We start from the raw sequence: 25,539 nt of genomic DNA on the forward strand, positions 1-25,539 counted from the left end.
AATCTTTGTTTAAATAAGACTTCAAAAGAATTCCATATACAAAGGAATCGGTGAGACAACTTATTAAGAAAGAGAAAAGAAAAGAAAAGTCAGCTTCAAGAGACGCAAGGGTGAGTGGCCAAACTCCTGACTTGTTCTGAGGTCAAGGCGTATTTCAGAGCCCAGCAAGTAGAATGCAATTAGCACTTGGTGGTTTTTAGACTCTCACAGTTGCCTTTAACTGGCTGATGAACAGAGCAGTGTGGCTGAAGGCCAATGTTTATTTTTACCCAGTACCTATTTTATTAATGGGATTGTGGGCCACTGGGCCTCCAGGTACACAGCACTGCACTAAAATGGCCCGCTCTGTAATTAAGTGGCACAGAGGGGATTAGAGCAAGCTAAGTGGTTACTTTTCAGCCTGGTGTGGTCCAGGCCAGGCACGCTGAGGCTCTCACAGCAGACCTGGTGATTTCTACCTCCGAATATGGGGTTGGGGGTTTCCCCGCGAAGCAAGAGTTTGAATAAATGAGTCTTTCTCTCCAAATAAAAATATACATGAAGAGAGGGGGGAAGCTCTCCTCAAGTAGATGTTTCTAGAGTGAAAGATGAGAATCCCTCAGGCAGAATAATAAACGCATCAACAATAGCATCATTTAAAGAAATGGAATCCTTAGCCCCCTTTATCAAGGGACTTGGAAGGAATCTAACTTCCAGGGGACCCTCAATCCAAGATGGGGCTCTCCCTCCCCTTTGTGAGTTAGAACTTCAGCTGCCGAGTTCTTTGAAAGGAATAAAAAAAAAAAAGAAAAGAAAAAAAGTGATCAGCCAATGTTGCCCTGCGCCATAATTCAAAGCATCAGAAATGCTTGTAGAATGTAAAACAGACCCTGTTAGCAGGAGGAAAAAAAATCCCTAAGCCAGCCATTCTATCAGTTTCTGTTTGATTTGACCAAATCCACTGTTGCCACTAACTGTTAGATTCATTTAAAAATAGTAAATGTAGGAAGAGCTCTGCTTTGATCAGTCAGATTCATGATTGCCAGGCTGGAGATTACTGCCAGGGCTGGTCTCCTGTGGGGCTTCACATCAGAGAGAAGGCAACGGCATCTGGAAGCGCAGTGTTCCGGCCTGAGCATGGGAGAGCATTGCCTCTGCCCAGAAAGCTGCAGAGAAATGCTAAGAAACGACAGACAGAGCATGGTGATATGGAGTACTTACGAGGATCCTGGGCTTGCGGTTGGAGGAGGCCCTAAAGAGAACAATAAAAGAAAACAGTCTGGGTAACTGGAGGCTGAGGGAGAGTGTATCCACCAAGGACAATGGATGTTGCCACCCTTAGTGAATTTTCTTGGATTCACTAATTTGCCGTTAGTTTCCCCTGCCCACCTCTGTGAATCAAAGAACACCACTGAGAAGAGCCCATCTCCCACAGCACAGGGTCTAAAAAATACTCATGAATGCAGAGCACCAATCATAGAGTAGCCCCTGCCCCTCTAGGAGGCTTAGTGACTGCATGTGCAAAGGTATAAACATTTCCAACCCTCTTGGCGAGGGGTACCTGTGCTAAGAACTAGATGCCACAAGGCTTTGGGGGGGGAGAAGTGACATCACAGAGAAGTGGCTTCTAGTCCTCCTCTGCTGCCTTAGAATTAGGTTACTCTGACCATAGTAGTTCCCCACTGGGTAGGTTACTTATTTCAAACTAAATACAATGGCACCAAATACAATGTGGGTCTCAGTAAGTGTCCTCATGGACTCTGGTGGTCCCGACGCAACGCACCGACAGCCTGTGGCCAAACCAGTTGAAGGCTGCTTACCAAACTTGACAAACAGGACTCCAGTGGTAGAAACCACTTTCTTGCCACTTGTTGCCACACACTGGAAGTAACCAGTGTCTGTGGTGTCGAGGTTTCTGATCCGCAGCCGAGAGCCATAGTTGGTGGCCCGGAAGGAGATTCTACGCGGTTCTTGAACCACAGGTGCGTCATTCTTGAACCAGCGGATATTGGGAGGTGGATTCCCAGACACTTTGCAGTGCAGTTCTGCAGTCTGGCCCAGGGATGTTGTGATGTTATTCATAGGTTCATCAAGGGTTAAGTAAGAATCTGTGGACAAGAAAAGAAGAGGCAATGAGAGGGGCACGCAGCTGAAGAGCACCCCTACTCCAGGGTGTCCCTGGGATCACAACAAGATGGACCAGTACATGGACATAGACAAGGGATAGACAAGGGGCTACATGTCCTAAGATCTCATGGCTACTAATCCACCCCACAGAGCTCAATGCTGGCACAGAAGACTGTGGCTGACCAGAATATAAGACCCAAGTGTTCACCGGAGTACATTTCAGTCATGGATAGCCCGCCATCCTCTCTCAGACAAGGGAAGAAAACGTTTTTGAGTTTCAGATTGTAAACAATGTTTCTTATTGAAAATAATAATAATACGGTAAAAAAGGAGGAGGAAAATAGAGACAAAGGACCAAAAAAAAAATTCAGTTCAATTAGAATCTTTCCACCTCTATGTGAGACATTCACAACCTCTGACAAACCTGTTTGTTTATCTTGGATAAGAAAGAAAGACTCCAACTCTGGACAAAACAAGAGCAACACAGTTATTTCCACATCACACCACACAAGATCAGGAAGTGTACCCCAAACCTTCTTATTGATCGTATAAAGCTCAGGGGGACAGATCACTACCAGACAAAGGGGTAATGGGCACTTTCATAATATCTCTGATGTGAGCCAGAATAAACCATGTTATGTAATCCATCTGTCTGTCCGTCCATCCATCTATCTGTCCATCTGTCTGTCCATCCATCCATCTGCTCATCCGTCCATCTATCCATCTGTCCATCCATCCATCCATTCATCATTCATCTGCCACCTACTTACCTAATCTATCCATCACATATCAATTCAGTAATTTTAACTTTACTTTCTGGGTAACACACCGAACTGAAACGGTCCCACAAGTACTGACAAATGTCTACACCTGTGTAACCAGTATCCCATCCAGAGAGAACATCAACACCCCAGAAACTGTTCCCAAATCCTTTGTAGTTGGTCCCAGCTCCCAAACCTTGCCTCCCAGCCCTCCCCTAGGCAACTGCTGTTCTGATTTGTATCATCACAGAAGCAATCTTGCTGATGCCAGGCCTTCACATCAGTGGACTGATAAGGGAACTACATTTGCATCTGACTTCATTTGGGATCTGTGACATTAAAATTTGTAATGAAGTAAGTTTTCTTTAAGTTTGCTCTTCAATAGGATTTAGAAAACAATAAATAGTGTTTAGGCAACAATAAATATTGTAAAATTCAGTTACAGAAAATACATGGTTTTAAAATTCTAAGTTCAATATTTGAGGACTGCCGTTCATCTATATGACTTTCCTTAGGTTTCACTTTCCGTGAGTACCCATTCTGAGGTAGATTATTCCCTGACAGACAGTCTCTCTTCTGTCTGTCCTTCCCTAGTCCTTATAGAATTCTGTTATGAACATAACGGTCACTGCCATCTTCATTAGAGCAGGATGATTACCTACAAGAGAGTCTCAAGCTTAGGGTCAAAGAAGAAGGGAACAGAGAGGATCCTCAGACATTCCCCTGAGATTGCAGCCACCTCTCCACATACCATGGTTAAGCCTTGATACCGGGCCCTAGATGAATGTGTAAATTTACTGCCTGTGGCCAGCAGCTACTACTAAGTTGGACACCACAGAACACAGTAAATTTGTTGAATTTAATGGAATTTTATTGGGAAGTAACGTTTTGTTTCTTGAGATATTTAACTGGCTAATTTAATTACCCCAAAAGCCTATAAAAGGGACTCATAAAAATAAATGATTATTTTTCTAAAAGTCTACACAGGAAGATTTGGGCAGCGTGCGCTGCTAAAGTCTCTGCAGCCTCACGGGGCCACAGTGGCCACCTGAGTGACTTTTTATCACATGTGTAGTAGGACAAAGTTCACCACTGGCTCTTGCTCCAACCTCATACTTTTCATCTCTGGCTGGCTCCTCTCTCCCCTACAGGATCAGGAGTCCATCAGGGACTGCTAGGGCATTGATTTTTTTTACACACATATTCTGATCTCTATCTTGAAGCATGTTTCTCGGAGCTGTCTATAAGTTATGTATCAATTCATCCATCCTTGGCCCGTGGGTGTGACTGTGACTGGGTATAGGCACATGTGCTCCTAAGATGTCTGAGAGATGCCCAGAAGGTAGAAAGGACTAATTAACAGCTCCATGGGGTACCATGGCTTAACACTCTCTGTGGATTATGATACACTCGTCATAGACAGAAACTTGGAAAGGCAACCATATGATGCCCATATAAGCCTAGCAGCCGATACTTTAGTGGGTTCTGGAATTCAACTGGCTGGGTTTGAATACTCAGGTGTTCACTGTGCTCCCACGCTTATCTGTACAACCTACGGCAAGATACTTAAGCTCTCTGGCTCTCTTGGTGTGACTAACTATAAAACGAAACAGTAAATAGGGACCCACCTGGGAAAGCTGTTAAAGGAAGATTAAAATTAAGTTGAGTGACACACGGGCACTGCTTAAGTCAGGGTTTGCTGAAACCCAAGAATCAAAATGTTAACCTATGGTGTTGGTTTGGGTTCTATGACAGTGACTTTGGTGAGAGGATTTTCAAGTTACACAGATATGCCCTTTCTCTACCTCCCCTAGTCCTGTAGCATCTGGGTAAGAACTAGGAAAGACATATTCACCACAGTTCACATTGAAGAAGAGGAAATATGAACCAGAGGGTAGATGACTAGACTCTTGTTCATACAGTTGGCTTCCCAATGTACCAGTAGTCATGCCCTTAAAGCTTCAGGCCTTGTCAACACTACATGAAGTCCAATGGCAGCAGGCACAGACTGTAGTAAGGTCTGCATGCCAGGGATTTGCTGCAATGTTCCCTGTATCTCTTTAAGGAAGGAACATGATCACCCCCTTCCTGGGGAGAAATCTAGGGTCATAGAAGTCATCTGACTTGACCAAGGCTTACTGCCATACTGGGCACAAGTCCTACCCCTTAAACTCCCTCTCTTATCCCTTCTACTCCATGACCTGCATGGACAGCAGAGCCCACTGATGTTAGACACACACATTCTTGGTTGGCCAAGCCTTTCCTCAGCTCCAGGTAGGGAAGGGGTCCGGGCTGAGGCTGGTGTTTCCATTACCTGTTTTTCTGGGAGGTCAAGCTTACATCTGACTGTTCTGCATGCTATTTGGTAATAGATTTGTCCACAGTAGATCACCTCTTTGTGAAAGCACTTGGGGGCCACATGCTTTTCCAGAGAGACCAAAAGAACCTAAATGAATCTCTAAGTTCACTAATCAGATAAGATACAGATTCGTTTGTGACTGTGTAGCTGCTCACCTGAGGCACAGAGCGGCAAATGCTCTGTAACTCAGCTCAGCCAAGAACAGAAGCGTCACGAGGGGGACTCCACCAAGGAACACAATGACACTCTGTCAGGCATAAAATGATAAAGCATGTTGTACCCTTCTATCTTTGTTTACCCGTGTGTGTGTGTGTGTGTGTGTGTGTGTGTGTGAAGGTGAAGTCTGTCTCAGCATGTAGGCTTCACAAATCAAACTCAGGTCATCTGGCAGATGCCTTTAGCCACTGAGCCATCTCCCCAGCCCTCCTTCTGACTATCTTAACAAGCCCTCTCTGTGGTCTGTTCTTTTCCCCAGAACTTTCTGTGGCTTCGTGTGTCATGCTAAGGGACTAACTTCAGGCCACGAACGCCATGCTTGAGGTGACTGCTGCAGACTGTTTGCAAGTGGCTGGAGAAGAAGTTGCTAAGACCATAGAATCCAGGGCTAGTTCGGTCACCAACAGCCATGAGCACTGAGTTGTCATGGGAACAGAATAACATCCTCAGGGATTTGATTTTCTTATCTATCATCTGGGCCCTTAGAGTTTCCTCTACTGGACAATGTATGTTTCCATAGGCTAGACACAGAACCAATGCTGAGCTTGAATACTGGGCAACACCACTTGGCTTCAATCCCTTTCCCTGGACTGTAGCACTTTGGTGGCTGGAACCAGTGCCTCTGACAATGCATGCTTGGGCAATGGGACATGTCTCCTTCTTTCCCCTTCTTCTTTACACTAGCAATGCTGGGATGGCAGGTGAGTAGCAGGTGCTTATGGCTTGTTGTCAGAGAGGAAAACAATGCAGTTCCATTAACTCCACCTCTACCTCTGGGCAAACCTGGGCAGTGAGATGATACACCATAATGGCTAACACCTACCTGGTACTTACTGTCCTGGCAGACATGGTTATGAGCACTCTACTCATGAGACTCTTAAGGCACAGAGAGATAAGAGAGTTGTCCTTGACCACAAGACAGCAAGGATTACAGCAAGCAAAAGTTAAGATTGAAAACAAATGATTTCAGCTCCAAAGTGCATGCCCTAGGGCAGAAGGTCTCAAACAGAAGAGTTAGGGGAGGTGTGGAAATGAGGGATGGGTTTGCTCATAAAATGTAGTCATTTATAAAATAAAATAATAAAAAACAGAAAGTTCAAAGCTCTTGTTCTCAGGATCCCTACGTACTTTTCAGAATACTGGGGACTCCAAAGAAAAACTTTTCCTTTTTTTTTTTTTTTTTTTTTTTGCAATTTGTTTTATTTGTCAAAAACTGAAATAACCCAGTAATTAATATAAGTGTCTTAAAGAAAAAGAAACTATATTCTAAAGATACAATAACGAAGAGCGCCATTCTAACTTGCTGCTGGTGCATTCTTTGATGTAAGATCAGGGAGCTGCCTTTGTTTCAGTGCTCAGTGGATTGAGAGGTATTGTATGGATTGAGGATACAACCAATGCATGCTTGGGCAATGGGACATTCTCATTCTTTCCCCTTCTTCCCTAGACTAGCAATGCTGAGATGGCAGGTGAGTAGCAGGTGCTTATGGCTGGCTGTGAGAGAGGAAAACAATGCAGTTCCATTAACTCCACCTCTACCTCTGGGTTTCTGGGCAAACCTGGGCAATGAGGTGACTGCATTGATTGATTGGCTCCGTGTCCTCTTGTCACACTTCCCGGATGCCATTCCCTGCCTGTATAGTGTCATCTTCTGGGAGGGTCTCTTGGCTCTCAAGACCATGGTTTAGTTTTAGCATCGAGCTCCGTGAGTCAGAGAGCAGGGAGTGGCTACAAAAACACGCATGCTGTAGAGAGTCAAGTAACTGAACGCAGGAGTCATAAAAAAAGTTGGCATCAGTAAAAGGTTTCTGAACACGTAATGATCAAAAGGTAATTCGAAATCAATCAAAAAACAAATCAGAGGTGTTTCTGGCAGCCCTTGTCATGACACATTTGGGTAACCTCTCTGCAGCCTTGTTTCTGAGCACACAGCATGTGCACTCTGCCCTGTGCATGCCAGCACCCCACATAACTCCAATAAGGGCCCTGAAAGCCACGGCTCATATACAAGACTATCAGATACATGGACTGCACAGCACTTACTGCATAGGCTAAGTTTCCTGCTCTTACTGAAATGGTTTGGTTATACAAACCAAAGACTTTTAATATTTTCCTAGTGCCATTCCTCGGTATGTAAGTGCCAATTTAGTATGCCTTGGACTGTTTTATGTTAGAACGCTGTTCTGAAAACTTGCTGTGATGTAAGTGTGCCATTTCTGATTGGGCTGTCCACCGACACGTGTTCTCTTCTCTGTGAGCAGCTGTAAGTCTGAATTAACTGCTGTCTTCTGCACAAAGACCTTAAGAGCCAAAGTTCTGAGAGGGCCAGAACTAAACAGCATCTTCCAGAAATGATAGGACCATTGCATTTTTTTAAAAAAAAAACCTCATCATTGCCATGGTTATCTGTGTAGGACCTGCACAGGATCAACCCAGTCAACATTCCAGCAGGCAGCAGTAAATGGCTTATGGGCCTCTACTGCTAGCTGGGCAGCTATTGACTTTCTCAAAGAATAAAAGTACTACATTAAAACGAATAGAGTCTGCTTTAAGTCATGGTTCTATTGCTATGAAGAAACATCATGACCAATGCAACTCTTATTTCTAAAAGGGAATGAATTGTGGACTTGCCACAGTTTCCGAGGGTTAGTGCATTACCATCATGGCAGGAGTGTGTGGGGACTTGGTGGCATTAGTGGCACTGAAGCAATAGCTGAGAGCTACATCCTGATCCACTGAGAGAGACAGAGATAGAGAGAGGGAAAAAAGAGAGAGAGAGGAGAGAGAGAGAGAGAGAGAGAGAGAGAGAGAGAGAGAGAGAGAGAGAGAGAAAGAAAGATAAAGACATGGGTTGTGAAATCTCAAAGACCACCCCCAGAGACACATTTCCTCCAGCAAGACCACATCCTCCTAATTCAAACTCCCTGGTGACTAAACACTCAGATATATGAGCCTGCTAGTGGCTGCTGTCATCCAATCAAGCACACTATCCAAAAAACAAAAATACTATAAAAAAAAAATATAATAATCAAAAAAACAAAAAAAAAAAAAAAAACCAAATTGTTCAATGAGATTTGGCTTGGAATTAGGACAAAATCTCCAGCAATTTCTGAAATGGCCTCTGTTGTTTTGTGGTGCACATTTAACCAAATCAGCACTGACAATGATAGGACCAAAAAAATCTCAATCGTCTGTGAAGTGTTGGAGATACTCTTCATCCTGCAGCATCAAATCACCCGCCAAGATAGAAGTCTTTGTCTAAAAATAAGCAATCTCACTAATAAGCAAGCTTGGTTTGTCTTTACCCAGTGGTAAAATTACGTTAGCAGAGATCGTTTTAAGGCAAATTTCTTCATAGTTTATTATCAGTCAGTGTCTAGCTTGTATACGTATTCTACCTACAAACACACACAGGGGTCACATCAAACTTGCTGGGGTGACAAGAACTGTGGGTCTACAGAGTTTAAGAGGCCCTGTTCTATATTAGCTACTGGAAGCCATGGAGCTATCCATCCCAAGAGACTGTCATAACAAGGCAAAACAAACAAACAAACAAACAAAAAACAGGGTTGGTAACTTTTATGTCTTTTTTTAATAGTGTAGGAAAAAAATGTCACTACTTTTCAGTGCTGCTGGTTGCTTCTTAGTTGTAGACAGTGACAAGTAATTTTGAACACGTACAAGGCATTACATTGGAGCACAGATACATGGACTTATTTAAACTTGAAACAACCCTATGAGGCAGATATTATAGTTACCCTCATTTCAGAGATAAGGAAGCTGAGGCACAGAGAGGCTAAACAATTGCTCAAAGTCACACAGCCAGAGAATGGCAAAAGTCAAAACCTAAAGCTTTCATTTCCAGCCAACAGTTGATCCCTCTCCCAACCCCGATTCTGCCCATGACTCTTTCGGGATTCAAGATGTCCTGTACATTCTGAGCCCATCCAGCCCATGGCAATCCGCACTGGCCCTGCGAGTAAGTAACACTAACTGCGTACTCTGCGATTGGATGGAGGCAGGGCTGTGCGGCAGCCAAGGCACCTTTCACTGGAGACTTAATCAACCTAAAAAGTGAAGTGCAAGGAAAAGGAGGGGTTTTATGGGTTCTCTGGGAGTTGAGGCTCCATTTCCTTCTTTTCGTTCTGTCCTCCTCCTGGCCCTGCCCGTGTTGCTGAGAATTTCACAGGTATTTAATAAACGTGGGTTGATTAAGTAAATGAAAGGCTCTGGGGACTCTCAGCCAAACTAGCTCTGGAGACACTCCATTTATCATCAAGTGCCTGACAAGACGTCACATCCACAGGTCCACAAATCCCTCCCAGCATTTATGGCTTCATTTTCCAGTGCCCGCCCACCTCTCCACGGGGAGGCGAGGCCAAGAGTTATGCTCACATTCTGACAGGTGAGAGGGACTGAGATATGAAATGTTTCCCAGCTCTTTGTCATGGCAACCCAGCCAACGGCTTGGAAGCAGGTCACCATCAGGACCAGGCCTCAGCATCAGAAGAGGCCCCAAGCCAAAGCCTCCCCTGTAAAAGAGGGCGAGGTTCCCGACATGAAATAAAATGCTTAACTAAACATAAAGGACGGCTGCCAAGCACAGTTAGGTCATCGCACTGACTGAGCACGCACAGGGTTCATGCTATCAACCTGCAGCTGCTTTCTGCACACTTCACCATAAATGCTTCTGACTCGCTATCTAGGAAAATAGTTTTTATCTTAATAAACTCAATGCAAAGCATAATCTAAATCAGCTTGCACGGTCTTGAGTTGGAGCCACAAGCTGTGTTCAATAAATATCAGACGAAATAGCAAGGGACTTCCGAGTACCCATGGGCAGTTTCTTGGGAAATGGAACAGGGATGGATCTGGGCAGGTACAGCAGGAAGTGCCGAAGCGGAAGGCAGGGGGGATGAGGGCCACACTGCTCATAAGGAACTGTTGACACAGGGGCCTTGGAGTGGGAGAGTTTGGCTCCTTAGCTAAGTACCACCTCTTCCTTGTTGTCACTCAGTTTCTCTGGGCCTCAGTTTGTTCAGCTGTAAAACAGGCCAGTGACTGTCCACAAGAGAACTGTGAGGGTTTAATGTGATAAACACTAAAAGAATTTTTAAAAAACTGGCAAGTAAGCTCTACCACTAGAGAGTATAATCTAATTGATCCAAGGTAGTCTCAACTGAAGCAAAATGGCCTCATTCAATTCTCCTGAGTAGTTCATGGGAGTGAGAACATAGTAAAATAGTCACCATTTTCTGGCCAGAGATTCCTGCCTAGCTTTCTGCTAAACCCTGAAAATACCCAATTCCACAATAATCTCCAGAAGGATTTCCCACCATGGTCTCTGTAATTCACACCAAAACTTCCCACAACAGAGTCAAACCAGAACCCTAGGTGGAGTCCCACCTGGATTCCCCATGTGGGAAGTCTCAGCCCAGGTACAAAGTAGGTAAGATGTAGTTAAGCATCTCTGTCCAAGCAAAGCTGCTGCTGGCCAGAGGAATGGGAGGGGATGCTCAGCCAGCCACTCACATGTGCTTGGGAACATAAGTATGACAGATAAAGAGATGCTGGGCGAACATCCCTGAGAGACACTTGGAGTTGAAGAGATTGGCCCACAGGACCAAGGTTAATGAATGGCCAATAAGGCAGGAAACGGTATGCACATCAGAAAAGGGAAAACACACAATGTCTTAAAAACATACTTAGAACCAGACCTTAGATATCTCAGCAGGAGGGGGAGATGATGCTTATCCCTCCTGCCTGAGCCCAGCAAATTCAGACAGCTCAAAGGGGCTAGAACTCCTTGCTTTAAGGGGTGGGTTTTATTTCCCCACAGGTAGGACAGTTGTATTAAAATGGACTCCGTAGCACTCAGGAAACTGATTTTCCCCCTTACTATCACAGTTAAGATCTGTGCAGAATTACAATGGCCAGGCCCAAGAATTTAGAAAGTTTTGGGTCTGGTTTTGATGGGTGAAGGTGTGAGGAGGAGGGGCCTGGTGGCTCCTGCTAACTTCCTCAGGCTCCGCACGTGTGCAGCTGCCCTTTATCTTCTGCCCAGCCCTAGATGTGTGGCAGCTCCTGCCCTTCTTCAAACAAGGTTCAGAGGTCTCTTCCCTGATGGGAGTGACAGGAACTTCCTACTATCAGGACCTCCTGTCCACGTTGTCAACTTTCTCCATCCGACCTGAGCTTTACACTTTCTTCCCATCATGTACTTCAGCCACTGCTAACTGATCCAGGGGCCTCGGGTAACATCTTACCACACTAACAGGCTGTAGCATTCAGCCTCAGTATTTACTCCATCGTAGGAGCAAGGTCTCTCACAGGTCATGGGCAGTTACCAATTCCAATAGTTTGTCGTCTAGTTATGAACTTTCGAGAATGTTAGGATCTGAATGCATGCGCCCTCCTGAGAATCACACATTGAATTCCTACCCTACAGGGTGATGGCATTAGGTGGTTAGGTCTTGGGAGGTGGTTAGGCCATAAGGGTACAGCCCTCATGAATGAGATTTGTATCCTCATGACAGGAGAGGCATCCCTTGCCTCACCCACCACAAGAGGACAAGAAGAAGATGGTGACATACAAGCTAGGATGAGGGACTTCACTAGAGCTGGAGGTGGCTGTCCCTGATCTTAGCCTTCCAGATCAACCATGACAAAGGAACATCTATTACTTAAAAGTCTCCCAATGGTGAACTAGACTTACAGCAACCTAACAGACAGTAGACCTTGGTGCTGATAAATTGAGTTTATCTCTTTTTGGGGCGGGGGTATCAGTAATTTTCATGTGTATATGTATATATGTGTGGTGTTCATATGTATCCATATCTGTGTCTGTGTGTCCATATGTCCGTGTGTGTATGTGTGTGTGTGTGTGCGCGTTGGTGCATGAATGCACATACATGTGTGTCCAAGTGCATATGGAGGCCTCAGGTTGATACTGAGAATCTTCCTCAGTTACTTTTCCACCTTATTCATTGAAGCAAGGTCTCTCAATCAAAACCAGAGTTCATCAATGTGGGCAGCCTTGCCAGCCAGCTTGCTTCAGGATGACCTATCTCTGCCTTCTGAGGCTAGAGTTACAAGCAAGCCAACATGCCGACCATGGAATTTATCTGGATTCTGGGTATCAAACTCTAACCCTTGCTTGGCAAGTACTTTAATCACTAAGTCACCTCTCCAGCCCACTGGACATTTATATATAGGGGTATTGTTTTGTTACCTCATGCTTACTAGGTGCAATAACTCATTTAAATTTTAAAATAATAAGAACATTCAGAACTCACAAGCAGGAACATGGTTAACCTTCAGGTTGTTATTTTAATACACAATTAAACTCTCCAACTGAAAATTTGAACACAGGCCGTGGGCTTGGGAACTGCTTTCTGTGTCTTGGGGAGATGTTGACAATCTTGTATCTGACTTTTCCCACCCATCTAACTTTAAAATGGTCATTAAAATATGCACATGCCCCTGGATCCTCATGACTGCCAATTTTTCTTGGCCTTTCAAACACTAAACAGAAACTAACAAAACCGCAAGCCAATACAATGGTTCACTATTATCCAGGAAAAGTTCAACTTAAAAGTGGTAGGGGAGGCAAAGTGTTGGGAGCACCTTAAGTTTCAGACTTTCTAGGTGTAGACCCTCCATACCAAGCTGAGCTCTGAAAGTGGCAATCTCCTCCGTTAGGGTTGAATTATAAACCTTTGAAAAATGCTGACAGACCTTAACCGGAGCAGGACAGGATGAGCGGCTCTGTGTAACGAACCTCTAAATGACTAGAGATAGTATCTAGAAGGCCAGGCCTGAAATACATTTCTGGTTTGGGCTCCAGGCCAACATAAACAGAACACATCGTAAGTCAGTCCTGTGACTTGAGTACCTTGAACAGGAGGCCAGCTGTAGCATCAGCCTGGTGTGTAGTCCTCTCTGCAAGTCGGTCGCCGTGTCTCTGCCATGCCAAGGCCACATGTGCTTTCTGCCCAGGAACCCTGAGCAAGGACACATCTAGGGCCTTGCTTGAAGACAGTGCGTTGTTTTGTTACCCTGGTCAGTCTGAGGCAGCAGCCTACCCCATCTTAATACATTCTCAAGCAGCTCATGGCTCCATGTGGAGCCTGGGTGGTTTTCAAAACAAAAGTGCGTCATTCTGGCCAGTGAATTTCTGTCCCTATGGGAACCACGTGGTTAGAGCATCTCAGTTTTCCACAGTTGTATCTTGATTGAACAGGATCTGAATCCCTTCGGGTGTCAGCTAATATTCCAACTGGAGCCACTGAGATTGACAACCCGCTTTCAGGTTCTCAGAGAATGTAAACTTCTGGCACTGAGAGTGAGGTCACGAGACTAACCCTCCCTCACGAATATCTCTACTTGCTTCCCATTCTGAAGGAATCTGCTGACTTGGCCACATCTCATGTCTCTTTGTTAAGTATGTCACCTGAATGGTCTCTCTTATGAATGAGCTGGTTTGGCCCTCAAATTTTGAAGCAAATTCTTCAACAATTTAACATTTCTGCTCAAGAGTTTTTGCCAAAAACCAAACCAAACCAAAAATAAACATTAAGCAATCTGGAGATAAAAACGAGGAGAGCAGTTGGGGAGATGGATCAGCGAATAACCTGTTTGCTGTGTACAGAACCCACAGAGAGGACTGGGCATGCTCACATGTATCTGAGAACCCAGTGCTGGGCTAGAAATACAAGGCTCTTGGGATTTGCTGGCCAGCCAGTGTAGCTGAAATAGCAGGCCCCAGGTTCAGCCAGAGACCATCTAATATAGCAAGGTAGAGAAGCAGTTGAGAAAGACATCTTGATGTCAATCTTTGGCTTCCACATGAGCCTGAAAAGTGCATCCATACAAACACGAACCGCGTGAACACATCAAATGAACAAACTATAGTACTAATTTCATAGCAGCAAAAAGAAAAAAAAATCAATTGAACACTGAAATTCAGAGCCTGAGTCAGTCAGGCCTTTCTCATTATGGTAGCTTATTCAGACAAACAAAGATTATTAAGTACATCTGGATTAAATGTCCCTATAATCATCTGAACATGTTGAGTTAAGAGCCTGTGTGTTCAATAGCTCTTACCCTGGCTAGAGCCAATCAAGTAAGCATACTATATTGACAAGAGTATGGTCTGAACTATGCAGGGTGGTCAAAGTCCTTGAAGAGAGAAGTGACTCATTTTATAGTGTCAAAGGGGTCTTCAAAGGAAGCCACATTTAGCACCTATGGAGTCTAATAAGGAAGATGGTATGGACTGTTATCCTTCAGACCTTTGAGGAAAAAGGAGGCCAGAAGGGACTCCAGGGAACTGATAGAAAAGAACAGGCACCGGTGGGCTGAAGAACCAGGTGTGAGGTCAAGATACTGAATGTTGAAGGGGTTAGGAGAGAGGGAGGTTGAAGTAGGCAGGCTTATTGGGGAGGAATAGTGCAGTGGTTCTCAACCTGTGGGTCTCAACCTTTTGGGGGTAGAATGACCCTTTTATAGGGTTTGCCTGAAGTATCAGAAACCACAGATATCAAGATTACATTTCAGAATAGCAAAATCACAGTTATGATATAGCAATGAAGATTATTTTATGGTTGGGGTCACCACAATATGAAGTGTATTAAATGATGATAGCATTACATTACGAAGGCTCAGAACCACTGTAGTAGAGGGGCCAGGTAGTACTAGGCTGTACTTCATGCAAAGGACAAGAGACATGAATTAAGTAAAAATAGAAACCAATAAAAAATTATCAGAATAAGGGAAAAGGGATGGAAAGGACCACTCTGTGCTCAGAGAGTGAGCATGCCTAGCCTGGGAGAGGAGGGTGGGGCCAGTTTGGGAAGAGGAGATGAGGAAGAGGCAGAAACTATGCAACTGTTAGGGAGAACAAGACACACAGAGGGGCAGCCTTGGCAACTTCTGCCTTATCCCATAGCACCTTCTCCACTGTTACCATGAAGGGACACCAGTGACATCTTTGGTGAGGAATCCCTCTTCATGCAGAGTTGCCAGCATGGCAGATGTTGTCACTGCTTGGTAAATATCAACCCTGTGCCCTAGTGAAGTTGTTAAGACAACTGACAGCTTACATCCAACCACCAGAGGAGCCAGCCTTGATATGTGTTTACAACGTGGTCTCATCTTGTTCACACCACACCTCTATATTAAAACAGGGGACCTGTCTTTGGAGATGTGATTACAGAAGCTCCCAGCCTTGTCCTCTGGTGCCTTTCCAGTTGGTTCACTCTGTTTGGAGTGGTGGGGGACATGGTGTCTCATGTGATAAGGAATGGCCAAGTGAAGACTCAGAGGTATGACAATCCAGAGTGGGTAGGAGCCACTGGGAATCAATAACCACTGCTTGAGGGAAGGCTATGGATAAAGGCGCAGGGAAGGATGCAGGACAAATAGGTCCTGCTAAGGCTAACAAAAGACCAGAAAAGATGCTGAATGCAACCCTCTGGCCAGCTATCAGAACCTAAAACACAAGGCCAAGCAGGACCCCAGGAAGCTCACCTGACCAGGATGACCATAAGTTGGGAGCGTCCCTCTAACTACGTTTTCAGTTTCTAGCATGTGTCACATATAACAGAAGTTTGCTTGGTTGCCTTATACTGGATGGATGGATGGATGGATGGATGGATGGATGGATGGATGGATAGATAGATGAATGGATGGATGGATGGATGGATGGATGGATGGACAGACATTTGCAGATGTCCTGATTTGCAATCTGTGTTTCTTCCTCCCCATTACCTATGAACACATAAATCCATGGGATCCCTGAAGTGAATTTCCTTCAAGGAGTGGTTAGATTCCTGTCTTACTGTTAAGTTTTACACGTGTAAAAAAGTTCTACTTTTAAATTTTAGGGGTGTCTCTATCTGTATGTAAGTGCTTACATGTGAATTCAAGTGCCCTCAGAAACCAGATGTATCAGATCCTCTTGGGTACTGAGAACTGAACTCAGGTTCTCTGGAAAATCAGTAAATGTTCTTAACCACTGAGCCATCTCTCCAGTGTTTAAATACACTTTAACATATATGTTTATGCTTAAAACTTTCTCTTCTTCCTTTGAAATATGTCCTCGGGCTAAGTTTCTGGAAGCTTCTTTTACTCTTTCTTGGCAGAACCCAAGCCTATCTTTTGTCTACTTTTGCAGACTATGCAATTCTCAGCATCAAGTTGTACGACAAATTAAACCGCTTTTCCAGACTCGGTCCTCACTACTGATGCCAGCTAGCACTCTGGGAGTGAGTGGATAAGAGAAGTGCATCTTAATTGGGTTTTCATTGCTGTGAAGAGACACCATGACCATGGCAGCTCTTGCAAAGGGAAACATTTCATAGGGGCTGGCTATAGTTTATCATGGTAGGAAACATGGCAACCTACAGGCAGACAGGGTGCGAGAGAGTTAGCTGAGAGTTCTAATTTGGATCAGCAGGCAGCAGGGAGAGAACAAATCAGATACTGAGACAGGATTGTGAATTGGAAACCTCAAAGCCCATCCACACTTCCTCCACCATGGCCACACCTATTCCAGCAAGGCCACATCTCCTAGTGATGTTACTCCCTATGAGCCTACGGGTGCCATTTTTATTGAAAGCACCACAAAGTGAGTCAGACGCAGTATATGTCACTGCCATTAAAGCCTGAAACTAGCAGTTGTCTGGAAATGAGGGAGGGCTTCCTATCCAAAACAAAAGCTCCTTGCAGCGAGCATGGGGTTCACTTCCTTCCTATCACACATACATGGGAAACGGAAAGTGTAGATGTAAAACAGGCCTGCGAATTCACTGACATTCCTTCCACCAAACAAGACTTCTTCTTGTACCCCTGAAGTCAACAAGTGAATTCAGGGGTCTAGTTAGAAGAGGCTTGGGGCAGACATTTTGGGGACCTTCAGCTATCAGATACCCAGAGTCTACCACAGAAAGAAAGAGTTTGGGAACCCCATCTATTCTGTCTAGACCCTAGCTGACAGTCCTCTTAGTCTGGTCACCAGACATATCAATAATGAAATATTCAGGGTGACTGGAGGTGAAGCCACAGGGGAGATCCTGAGCAAGAAATTTTCAACTGACACTGGCCAATGCCCAAAAGAACCAAGGCAGGTAGCAATAATACACAATGTGTTTGTTACCTAACAATAGGTCTCTGGTGCACAGAACCCATTTTCAATTCTAAAGAGGGAAGCTGATCTTCTAGAATTCCAGATACACGTCTGTTAGACTGTGTGCTAGATAGGGAAGGTGAGGAGTCCACACAGTCGGAAGGTTCCGGTAGCTCACAGGAAGTCAGCCTGGCCCAGAGCACTTTTCTCTACACCTATTGTCTTCAGTTCCTTCAGCTATAACATGAGATGATAAAATTAAGCTATCTGAAGTTTGTTCTCAACTTCAACCTTCCAGGGCACAAAAGAGTTAGTATGAATATAATTTATGTGCTATTTGGAATCTTTATAAGCATACGGTGAACACTGCCAACCTGTCCTTCTGAGACCTGTGATAGAATGTAACAGGAGCTAACAAGGCTGGGGAAGAAGGAAAGGCAAGGCAGACATGGTGATGGAAGCTTTAGCAAAGCTTCAAGAGGTTCTTGTAGAAGGCTGCAAAGGACCCTGACTGGGCCTCAGGAGAAAGGGTACTCAAAACTGAAAAGATGCTCTGCCAGGATCCTACCTCTAGCTCTGACTTCCAATTCTCCATGAATTTCTTCTTGTAAACCAGCTTCATTTTCCCTCTGTATACACAGCAAACACGCACGCACGCACGCATCTCACAAGCACTCAAAGGCTATAGCTGATAGTGAAATCCACATTTCCAGAATAGATAATCAGATTGGCTCCTCCTGGGTCAGGTGCCCTCAGTCTGGCCAATAACTCTCACCAGTTGGGCAAGATTATGAAATACAATCACAACTGCTGGAAGTTTCCCATGGTGAGTCAAAGGAGCAGTCATCAGAAGGTAGGGGAGTGTTATAGGTGAACAGCCTCCCTGAATGATATTGATTATAAACTAATAAAACATATTCACGATTTTAATAGGCTATCAGTAAAGACTGAAAACTAATGTGAGCTTGCTCTTCAAACACACTGAATTATTTTCTAAAACCACTTTACAAACGAGGGTAAAACATTGGGACTTGGGGAATTTGGGAAAACCACTCAATTTTCAAACGTTTCAGGGCTCTGCACAGCACTGTGTTCTTTCAGCCTCTTTGGTCCTTAGGAGCATTCACAGTCACACAGGCTCAAGAGAAGTCCACAATCCTGGGTTGCTAGCACAGGCTAGGCCTCCTTTCTTTCTATTTGAATAAAAAGATATAAGCACAGGTCCCCACAGAACTAGATGCCAGCTACCAAAGACCTCCAGTATCACACTCAAAGTGGCTGTACTTGAGGATGGCCCAGTAGGATCAGCAAGTCAAGAAGCTTTTACCCATCCTGAAGATGGATGCCTCAGGTCCCTGCTATTGGATCAAGATGATCAGTTATCATTGAAATTTTGACAATGTTTTACTGTCTGGGTTTTAACTAGTCTCATTTGTTGTCCTTTAAAGAGCTTAGTTAGTTAGTTGGTTGGTTGGTTGGTTAGTTGGTTAGTTAGTTAGTTAGTTGGTTAGTTAGTTAGTTAGTTAGATGGCTAGTTAGTAAAAATGTCAGGAAATTTGGAACAGAAACTTATACTAATACATATCCCCTGACCTTCTATCTGTGATCCTTCCAAATAAACAACACTCCCCAGGGAAGTCTGAAGACTGAATCTCTTCCTAGTTGCTTCACAGTAAGCAGCTGCTCTAGGGGAAAGGGAGTAAAATGGAAAGCTTGAGAGAGAAGAGGAGAGTGCAGAGAGTAAGTGCTTGTGGTTGGTGCATGCGTGTGTGCGTGTGTGCGTGCATGTGTGTTTGTGCGCACATGTGCGTGCACCCCCCTGGGAAGGAGAGAGCAAGACATCATAATTCATTTTCCTGACAGATGCTTTAAGATCTTACAGACGACAAGCAGGACACCCACTTTCATATTTTTTTTCCTCCGATCACTCCATCTTGCAAGTTACATTATTCACAAATGAGACATTGAAGAAACACAAATTCTGAAACAGAAGTGTGCATACCGCCAGTGGAAAAGCAAACAAAAGCAGCTAATGTACTGTGGCTAAAAAAATTTTCAAACAAAGTGGCAGTAATTTACTGCCCTTGCTCTTAGCAGGACCCCAGGAACACAATCAGAACCCCCAGGACTGATGGAAGAGGGTGATTTACAGTAAGTGTCAGGAAAATAAAAGAAAACGAAAAAGCAAATTGTGCATGAACACGAACACTGTATTTCAGCGCTTTCAGCAGCTGAATCAGATTTCCAGCCAGAATTTCTGGGTGAAATTTAGAAATCCCTCAAGAAGTAAACTATGAGCCAACCAGTGTCCATTTCTGGACACTGCCCCAGCCAGGCTGATGACATCATCAGTGCTGAGCGATGACAGTGATTCAAAAGACATACATTTTGTAATTGGAGCAGCAGTGAGGCAGGGGGAAGAATTGAGTTCGAATCCTAATTCTCTCACTTGTCTCCTCAGACAGAGACATTCTTTCAGATGCTAAGCTCATGTAGTATCTGTTGCCTCGCACTGCCACGTGGGTTACATGAGATAAAATATATCAAGTACATGGAGGGTGGTTTAAATGCTGAGCAGGCTAGAGGAACAGGGAAATGATGGAGAAGGGAGCGGAGCTTTTCACCCTGAGCATGACTGAAGCTACTCACCAGCTGGAATGCAAGAATTCCAGCTCAACTTACATTTGCTGTAAGGGCTGCCTACACGGAGTTACTGTCCTTTTGTGCACAGAGGTTACTTTAATGTTAAAGTAACAACGAACTAGACTTCAGGCCAGGACCCTAAGAGGAGCGCCTCAGTCCTTTCCCTAGATATAACCAGGATCTCAAGCAAACCGACACCGCCCTGCATCCCTGTGGGTTAGACTTTGAGCTTATCAATTGAAAGCCTATTAGGTATCCCTCAGGAATTACTGGGTGACTTCAACTAGGTTTCCTAGCAACCTCTTAAATACAATAACTTCAAACACCACCAAAATCCTATACAACTACTGTACTTAAATCATTACAGTGCTCACACCATCACAGTACTCAGTCCACCAGAGTACTCACACCACTACAGTACTCTATACTATCACTGTCCTCTGTACCACCACAGTACTCTGAACTATCACAGTGCTCACACCATCACAGTACTCACTCCACCACAGTACTCACACCATCACAGTACTCACACCATCACAGTGTTCACACCATCCATCACAGTACTCACACCATCACAGTACTCACACCATCACAGTACTTACTCCATCAGTGTTCACACCATCCACCACAGTACTCACACCATCACAGTGCTCACACTATCACAGTACTCACACCATCACAGTACTTACTCCATCACAGTGTTCACACCATCCATCACAGTTCTCACTCCAATACAGTACTCTATATTATCACAGTACTCAATCTATCCTAGTACTTAACTCCATCACAGTACTCACACCATCACAGTGCTCATACCACTACAGTACTCTATACGATCACAGTATTCTATACTCTGCACTATCATAGTACTCTACACCATCACAGTACTCACTCCACCACGGTGCTCACACCATCACAGTACTCACACCATCACAGTACTCACACCATCACAGTACTTTACACAGTCACAGTACTCTGCAATATCATAGTACTCTACATCACCACAGTACTCTGCACCATCACAGTCCTCTACGCTGTCACAATACTCACTCCGTCATAGTACTCACCCCACCACAATACTCTGTACTACCACAGTATTCTGCACCATCACAGTACCATCACAGTAGATGGGGTATCTACCTCCAGACATTTTTCATATTCTTAAACTAAAACCTCATATTCAGCAAACATTGTTTCCACCTTCTTCCTTTCGGCCCCTGGAAACCACTTTTTTATTCTCTGTCTATGATTTTAAACATACTAGGTTCCATTTAAACTATGGAGAAATGGGACTGGATCGATAGCACTGTGGTTCAGAGCACTCACCGTTCTTCTAGAGGACCCAAAGTTCTACTTCCAGCACCTATTTCCTGTGCCTCACAACTGCCTATAACTTCTGTCCTAGGTCTACCCAATACCTCTGACCTCCAGGGCACACACACACTCATGGGCACAGAACCCCCCAGCTAAAACAGTAAAATTTAAACTGTGACTAAATGATAATACCATACAGAATAAGGTTTTTAAATTAAAACTTTGATTTTTTTTTACCCCGACTTTTAAAACTGAGAACAAAGAACAATGTCTGTTAACTGATAATTTCACCTTGAGGTTTTCATGGGACTGTAGCCAAGCTAATTCTGCCTTGATAACCTCTTCTGAAACCTGATGGGTTTGGTCCTTTGGTCTGGTCCCATGACAGTGCGGAATACCCCTGAGAAGTTGTGCAGTTAGGGCTGATCTGGTCCTACTCTTGCCACAAAAATACTGATGACTGTGTGATTCATTTTTCTTTCTGGGTCATGTCGGTTAAACACATGTGAGATCAAGCACGATCTCCCAAAAAAACATCAACTTCATAATCACATTGTGAGGACATTTCTACCTTGCACGAAAAATATCATTCCCTCCACAGTTCATTCTCAGAAACAATGTGTGTTTCATAATAAAAATGTAAGAGAAGGTGAATGTCTGTTTTTCCTGAGAAGACAAGCTAGGAGGAGAAAGACGAGAGAAAGAAATGGCTCTTTTTGAATGTTGGTCAGTTGATTCTGTATTGTCATCTCTCATCTAACGAGCAGGGGTAGGGGCGGGAGATCAAGAGTAGAGAAGAATTGGATAGCACAGACCTAAATGCTACCCATGTCGCAAGCACCACATACATGTATAAGGGCTTATGCCCAAATTCAAGGCTTCACGATGGATGATACGAAGGCTGAGCTAAACCATCTGGGTTGTGAGACAGAGATTCATTGCCATTCTAAATTTATCTGTGAAGTAATAGCAGAACGCACATCAGCTCACATGTAAGGCCCAGTTCTCTTAAGCACTTAAACTAATGTAACCAAATATGAGATACTGCAGACCCAAAGGGTTATGAATTCGGTTGGGACAACCATCCTTCACTTCCTTAGGCTTCCCAACTGGGATGCATTTACATGAACAAACATTTCTGGGATGATAGGAGCTCCACTTGGGAAGATTGTGATGGCCCACATTCTTATGAGGAAGACACTTTCACACATGAATCACCCCAGGAAAATGGCAGTTGCTTCAGGATGTTGGCTGCCTGCCCCAGGAGCTGACGCTGAGGGAGCAGTCTGTAGGGACCCACCTTCAGCATGGAATGTCATCAGGATAGTGAAGCTAAGTACCCCATCCCTCTGACTTCCAGAGTCCAGTGACAACTCTAGTATATTTTCTTTCTCTCCCAAGACAGCTCGGACTTTGGTTGAAAAACACTGCTCCTATTGTCCAGAACCAAGTCAACTTTTATTAGAAGAGACATTCCCAAAGCAGTGCCCTCTGGACTTTTATAAATGTGACAGGAGAACAATGCATGAAATGATTTAATGACAATTTGTAATAATCTCAGTAAGAGTTTTATAATAAATCTTTTTTTCATAAAGTGATGGAAAAGGGAGGATTTGTGAGTCTGTTTCCATTAAATTCATGTCAAGGACATGCCAAGAATTCCCAAGGTATATAATTTTAAAAGTGGAAGAAAACTGCAAAATTAGCCAAAGAATGTCCCCAGCTCTGGTCTAGATTTTAAATGTTCTCTGAAGGTCATGTGTTAAAAGCTTTGTCCCAGTCTGTGGTATTATTTAGAGATTGTGAAAACTCTAAGAAGCATGGTCTAGTGGGTAGAATTTAGGTCACTGAGGCATGTCCTTGAGTGAATATGAGGACCATAGGCCTTTCCCCTGTTAGCTTCCTGGCCAACACAATACTTGGTTCCACCATGTTCTTCCTAGTCTATAATCTACAATAGACCCAAAACTAAACACATGGTTCCTACTTTGTAGTCAACTTGGCACAACCTATCACCTGGGAACAAAAGTCCCAATGAGGGATTATCAACATTGGCTTGGTCTCTGAACAGGTCTATGCAGTGTCTTAATTGAGTTAACTGGTATGAAAAGACCAAGTCCACTTGTGGGCAGCATCATTCCCTAGGCAGAGGACTGAACTATATGAGTGGAAAAAGAAAGCTAAGCACAAGCACACAACTGAGCATGTGCATATTGTTACTCTCTGCTCCTGACCATGAGTGTGATGTGACCAGCTGTCTGTCTTGAGCTCCTGATGTCGTGCTGTCCCCCTAGTAATGGACTGTAACCTGGAATTGTGAGCTAAAATCAAGATCTCCTTCTTTAAGTTGCTTTTGGTCAGGGAATTTTATCACAGCGGCAAAATAAGTGAAACAGAGATACTCAGTGTCTCTAAGTCCTAGCTTCCTGGAAACCAATAGGAATATATCATTTGCATAAGGTACTATTTACATTTTCTAGTATGTGGAAGCTAATCTATAATCATTGAGAATTATTGCTACATTTTATTATTTTATCTATATGATTAATGCTGATAACTAAGCTTATTCTGTGGTAAATCATGAGACCAATGCATGCCATTTGGTGATATCAACGCTTCTTACAAGCCTCATCTAACTAAAGCGTTGTGCACAGTCCTCCCATGTTCTGGGCTGGTAACTACATCTCCTAGATGCCAGGAGGAGAACCCTAATTCCGAAGAAGGAAACACTGTTTGAAAAATATTCAGAAAGACTTGTGTGAGAAAATGGATATGGCGTTCTGGCATTCGTCTGTGCAGAGAGGAGATGCAGGGACCAGCCAGATGGGTTCCTTTGTTTCCTATTTCTTCTCCATCCTATAATACTCAGAGCTGCCATTCCCACTGAGCAATGAGGAGTGCATTGCCCATTTACCTACCATGTGCCCACTTCATTTGGGTTCTTTCTCTCACTAGATTATTAGTATCTTAGGGAGAAACACATATTATTAATTTTCTTATCCAGTGCTTACTACCACAGGAAGAGTCCAGAGGGTAGCGGGCTGAACCTACCTACAGTGGCTATTAGTAGGAGAAAGCAAGGGGCACTCAAGAAAACAATATAAGCATGTGAGATGACATAATGAGAAAACTAGGAATGCTGACTTATAAGAAGCTCTGAGAAACAAAAGATGCCCATTTTGTCTATATATTCTTTAAAACAAGATCTGAACTGTTTAAATTTGCAAAAGAGGTAGTTAACTACACTTGCAAAAGAATGAGCTACTGTTTTGCCTTCCAGGGCTCTGTTTAACATACTTTTCCTGCTTTAAAAATACAAATTTCTTAGGGCCAAACTAATATAAGATCCAGAGTTCTAAATATGCTAAATGACGGAATCCACTACTACAGTAAATCTAATGGATCAGAACATAACAGTAACAGCTTACACTGGGTACTGACACACAAGATTCTGGCTCTGCATTTCTTATGGATACTTTATGTATTTACATTTCAAATGTTATCCCCATACCCCCTCTCCCATGCCCACTCTCCCCTTCCCCTCCTTCTATGAAGATGCTCCCACTCCCACCTACCCACTCCTACCTCAACACCCTGGCATTCTCCTACACTGTGGAAAGAGCCTACACAGGACAATGCCATCCTCTGCTACATATGCAGCTGGAGTCATGGGTCCCTCCATGTGTACTCATTGGTTGGTGGTTTAGTCCCTGGGAGCTCTGGGGTGTCTGACTGGTTGATATTGTTGTTCTGCCTGTGGGGTTGGAAACCCCTTCAGCTCCTTCAGTCCTTTCTCTAACTCCTCCATTGAGGTCCCTGTATTTAGTCCAATAATTAGCTGCAAGCATCCTCATCTGTATCAGTAAGGCTCTGGCAGCTGGCTTTGCATTTTATTACCTGAGTCTCTTCATTCTGACTAGTCTGTCCAAGGGGCAGCAGTGTCTAGCTGGGGTTTTGTAGTAATCAGTAGTGCCTGGTCAGAAAGTGTTAGCTATGGCACCTGGGCTCTGCTA

General features: G+C 44.0%; 1 protein-coding gene across 1 annotated transcript in view; it reads right to left on the reverse strand.

The window, feature by feature from the left end:
* Ror1 (receptor tyrosine kinase like orphan receptor 1) overlaps positions 1-25,539 on the reverse strand; it is a 353,520-nt gene that overhangs the window by 111,769 nt on the left and 216,212 nt on the right. The window contains exons 3-4 of the mRNA XM_032901776.1: positions 1,800-2,087; positions 1,201-1,231 (exon numbers count right to left, since the gene is read on the reverse strand). Coding sequence (XP_032757667.1) covers positions 1,201-1,231; positions 1,800-2,087 — 319 coding nt within the window. The remainder of the gene's footprint in view (positions 1-1,200; positions 1,232-1,799; positions 2,088-25,539) is intronic.

The sequence above is a fragment of the Rattus rattus genome, chromosome 1 (genome assembly GCF_011064425.1).
Source record: "Rattus rattus isolate New Zealand chromosome 1, Rrattus_CSIRO_v1, whole genome shotgun sequence".
Lineage (NCBI taxonomy): Eukaryota > Metazoa > Chordata > Mammalia > Rodentia > Muridae > Rattus > Rattus rattus.